A 5092-nucleotide genomic window follows, 5' to 3' on the forward strand; every position below is an offset into this window, starting at 1 on the left:
AGTAGCTGGGACTACAGGCGTCCGCCACCACGCCTGGCTAGTTTTTTGTATTGAGACAGGGTTTCACCGTGTTCTCCAGGATGGTCTCGATCTCCTGACCTCGTGATCTGCCCATCTCGGCCTCCCAAAGTGCTGGAATTACAGGCTTGAGCCACCGTGCCCGGCCTAGAGTTATATCCTAATTCTTGTGTAAATTCTTGAACGTTTTATGTTCTTTTTTTTTTTTTTTTTGCTGGTGTTGGACACATGGTTTTTGCTTGTGTTACACATACGGATATTGATCAAACCGAATTTACTTGGTCTTTGGATCTTAGAAATATGTGCCTCTTTGCTTTTTATACTTAAGACTCTGGCTTTGCTGCTAGCCCCAAACATCCCAGTCATCTAGGTTACACTTAAAAGGAGCGTTGCTCAGTTATTGATGGGTTATATTGTCACTAACACAAGATCAATGATGCCTGTATAAGCTATTTAGAAAATAATCTTATCAGGCAGGAAAGGGATAGCAACAATATCATCCTGGGAAATACTGCCATAAAACATTGCATGTTACCTTTAAATGTGCCTAATGAGTCATTAGCCATATACTATACTGCTACACAAAGGCATATATGTAATATGTAAATATAAAATGCAAAAATCATGACATACATTTTCCCTTCTCCACATTCTCAACTTCCATTTTATGCAATGTTTTTCTGTGTATTTCTAAAATATTCCATTTCACTATGGATAGTTCTATAAATTATTTGGGAGCAGAATTATTGGCTGTGTCTACATAAAAAATAAAGTAGTAATGTAAGAAGTTCGTGATAAAGCTAAATTATATAAACTACCAATATGTATTTACTTGTGCTAGAAACAAACTCCTTTGTCTTATCTTAGAGTTCTACATGGAAACATGTTCTGATATCCTGGTAAATCAAGAATAACAAAAATCTGAGTGAGTTGTATTTTGTGCCATAATCAGAATACTTGATTCTGATTATGAAAATGACAGATATTAGCTACACAAATAATGTTTTTTTACTTTAGATTCAGACTTGCTTGTCCAACTTTCTTCCAGATATCTCTACCTGAATTTCCCATGGGCATCTAAAACTTAACATCTACAAAATAAATCCCAGCCCTTCTCACTTTGATCCTCTTGTCCACCCCAATCTCCTTTTCCTCACTTGGTCTCTGCCTAAGTACAAAGCACTACAATGCACCTAGTTATCAAGCCCCAAAGCTTGCAGTCATCCTATTGAATGGGGTACAGTAGTGATGAAGAACGCAGGCTCTGAAATCAGACTTCTAAGGTTCAAATCCAGCCTTGCAACTTGTTAGCTGTGTGACCTTGAGCAAATTGTTTAAGCTCACCCAGACTTAGTTTTTTCGTCTGTAAAACTGCACTAAAACATCGGGCTAAAAAAGTTTGTTTCACTCTAAGCAATAATACAAAACTGCTGCATGAGGAAAGCTACTTGGAGACAATCAGGTGGTAGGTCTTAATCAGAACACTTACATGAAAATGTAAGTAAGTAGGAGTAGTCTTAGATGCAAATGTCATGGTCTGTTTATTCGTTTTTTGAGATAGTCTTGCTCTATTGCCCAAGCTGGAGTGCAGTGGCGTGATCTCAGCTCACAGCAACCTCTGCCTCCCGAGTTCAAGCAATTCTCGTGCCTCAGCCTCCCAAGTAGCTGGGACTACAGGCATGTACCAACAAGCCCAGCTAATTTTTAAAAAATGTGTTTTAGTAGGGATGGGGTTTCACCATGTTGCCCAAGATGGTCTCAAACTCCTGATCTCAGGCTATCCACCCACCTCGGCCTCCCAATGTGTTAGGATTACAGGCGTGAGCCACTGTGCCCAGCCCACAAATGTCACAGTGCTCATGTAGGCTGCTTAGTGTATAGTGTCATAGCTGCTGCCTAACTAAACTATGTGTGAAAATCAAGGTCACATAGCTAACAAATGGCAAGGCTGGATTTAAACCTTAGCAGTCTGATTTCAGGGCCTGTGCTCTTCATCACTACTGTACCCCATTCAATAGGATGACTGTGAGCTTTTGGGCTTGGTGACTGGGTGCACTGTAGTGCTTTGTACTTAGGCAGAGAACAAGTGAGGAAAACTTGTTACCCAGAATAAATGAGATAAGGACAGTATCCACGCTACCACCAATGTCCAATTAATTTGTAGTTCTATTGATTCCACATCTTAGTATTTCTTTTTTCTGAACTCTCCTTTACAATTCTGATGTGTTTGGAAAAATTTTATAGCATTATGCATGCACTAAATGCCAGTGAAAGACCAAGTATGACATATTTAGGCTATCCCTTCTAAGTGCGCAGAGAAATTGCCTTACTTGGCTTTCTAGGCAGACTTTTTCTTAAGCATATCAGTTAAAGTTTGCATTAAATCCTGACATTAATTTGGGGCAACATAATTGAGCTCAAGAAAATTCAGAATTGTAATTACCATCTACACTAGTAAAATATTATACATAATAAATATTTTATAAACTAGGAATATTCAGAAAGCTAATCTAGTATATTTTAACTCATAACCCTTAAAAAATATGCCATACAACTTTCATTTAATATACATTGCATAATCTGAGACAAATATAAAGTAATGTTTTAAAACTCTGAACTGGGCCAGGTGTGGTGGCTCATGCCTGTAATACCAGTACTTTGGGAAGCCCAAGTGGGTGGATCTCTTGAGGTCAGAAGTTTAAGACCAGCCTGGGCAACATGGGAAAACTCCATCTCTATTAAAAATATAAAAAATTAGCCAGGCATAGTGGTGCACGACTGTAGTCCCAGCTATTCGGGAGGCCAAGGTGGGAAGTTGAGGCTGCAGTGAGGCATGTTTGCACCACTGCACTCTAGCCTAGGCAATGAAGTGAGTCCCTGTTTCAAAAACAAACAAAGAAACAAATTCTGAACTGAAAATTTAAGGTGGTTATGATAGTTACATTTTTGATTTTGTAATGCTGCATGACTTGTCTTCTTTGATCTTTGATATTGCCTTAGACGCAGATGTAGCAATAGCCTCTTCAAATTCCAACTGAAAATCAAATGTCAGGGGAAGAGCCATAGTTGTTTTTCTTCCTTCACTCTGAAGCCTGTTTATCTGCAGCAAAGCCAAAGTGGAAAAAAAAAAATAAGTACTTTTTATATGGGGAAAATCTTAGGTGGAGAGAAAAAAAATAATCTCACTTTACGCGCGCACACACACACACACACAGAGAGAGAGAGAGAGAGAGAGAGAGAGAGAGAATTTAGGTGCCAGGCAATAATGGAAAAATAGTACAGATTGAAAATTGGGGGTCTAGTGCACCAACTGTTTTTATGCCTTTGCTGTGTGACCTGAGCCATTCTTTTCCCATCTGTAAAATGTGGGGGTAGGACTAGAGGGTTATTAAGGCTCCCTCCTAATTCTAAAATACAGAATGTAAGGAAAGACCTAGATATTTAGATGCAGAGAGTTCTTGGAACCATAGTAGGCATGTCTCTCCAGCCAGCTCCTCTTCCTGTAGCCACGCACACGGTGAACCACACCGATCTTCCTCTAGTCGTGTGAGCCAGAAATAGAGTGAAGAAAGCAATCAAAAGAGGACTTTGTTAAAATCCTTATACAAATGGACTGAAAAAGAAAAAGGATCTAGCTAAAAGGTGGATAAAGGAGCCGAAAGTTTTCTCTAAAAAATTCTCTCAGAGCATAGCACAAAGGAATAAAGAGATGAAAGCCCTGAAAGCAAAGTCAAAGGATATGGGGGACTTCTGCTTCTGCCAATAGATGAAGCACTATGGGAATTAATCGCCTGCTTTCAACAACTAGGAGCTCAGGCAAAATGTATGAAAACAACTACCCTCAGCTATTAGAAAACAGAGTAGGACAGATCGCTGAGAGAAGGGAAACAACTGAGGTCCATCCTCCAATAGCCCAGCTTACTTCCCGGAGGTGGTTTCGGGGCTGAGGTGCAGGGAGGAGAAATTCATTGTATTGGGGGAACTCAAACCAAATCTTGTGGCTTTGAGCTTGCTAAAGTTAAGAGAAAGTTTGCACCAGCAATCACACTCTCAGGCATTTACTTCAGAGAAACGGAAACTCATGTTCATACAAAAACCTGGTTGCAAATGTCCATAGCAGCTTTATTTGATTTTTTAAGCAACTTTATTTTTACTAGTCAAATCATGAAAACAAACTAAAAGCCCTTCATTGGATGATTGGTTGAAACTTTGTACATCTATATAATGGAATACTACTCAGCAATAAAATTTTTATATTTTTATACATTACCTTTTCAGCCAGGATAGTTGCTTTTTACAAATTAGTTTATATCATATTAATGTATCATTAGTTAAAAAGTAAAATTATTCACATTTGAAATGTTAACCTGTTAATGATTAAATTGAATTGTAGCTTATACTTAACAAACCTTTGTTCTTCTGGCCAAGATTCTCTCTGCTTGCTTATCAAGGACATCTAACTTCTCTAAGATTTTTTCTGCCATTGTCAATCACTAAATTCCTATTTTAAAATAAGGAGGAAGAAGAACAAATCAATTCGAATTTAAACATATAACTAGGCATAAGTTTTCAAAAGACCCACTTTTACATTACTGTTTTAGGTAAATAATAGAATTGTTTAAATCATACAGTAAATCATAGAATTGTAAATGTACCCAAGTTTTTTCAGTTGACGGCCATATGATGAGAACTCCCAGATGTGTACAGGCCCCATGAATTTTTAAATTTATGATAAAGGTGAGGGGGAGAAAGCTCATGATTACCATGAGAACCATATGTGACTTATACTTGAAGCAAGACCATGTGGCTTGAATTATATCTATTTCCTTTTTTTTTTCTTTTTAAGTTAAAAACATATCAAGCTAGGAGTAGGACTTAATTTTGGTGGTGGTGTTGTTGTTGAGACAGAGTCTTGCTCTGTCACCCAGGCTGGAGTGCAGTGGCATGATCTTGGCTCACTGCAACCTCCGCCTCCTGGGTTCAAGCGATTTTCCTGCCTAAGCCTCCTGAATAGCTGGGATTACAGGTGTGCACCACCACACCCAGCTAATTTTTGTATTTTTAGTAGAGACAG

General features: G+C 38.5%; 1 protein-coding gene across 3 annotated transcripts in view; it reads right to left on the minus strand.

Annotated features, from left to right (window-relative positions):
- The window catches only part of LOC105550098 (chromosome unknown open reading frame, human C1orf141), a 74885-nt gene that overhangs the window by 59430 nt on the left and 10363 nt on the right, over nt 1-5092 (minus strand). For all 3 annotated transcript variants that reach the window (XM_011994980.1, XM_011994979.1, XM_011994978.1), the window contains exons 3-4: nt 4428-4519; nt 2961-3118 (exon numbers count right to left, since the gene is read on the minus strand). In XM_011994980.1, the coding sequence (XP_011850370.1) occupies nt 2961-3118; nt 4428-4502 (233 nt within the window). In that variant the 5' untranslated portion in view covers nt 4503-4519. The remainder of the gene's footprint in view (nt 1-2960; nt 3119-4427; nt 4520-5092) is intronic.

This window comes from Mandrillus leucophaeus, unplaced genomic scaffold, assembly GCF_000951045.1.
Source record: "Mandrillus leucophaeus isolate KB7577 unplaced genomic scaffold, Mleu.le_1.0 Scaffold464, whole genome shotgun sequence".
In the NCBI taxonomy this organism is placed as follows: Eukaryota; Metazoa; Chordata; class Mammalia; order Primates; family Cercopithecidae; genus Mandrillus; species Mandrillus leucophaeus.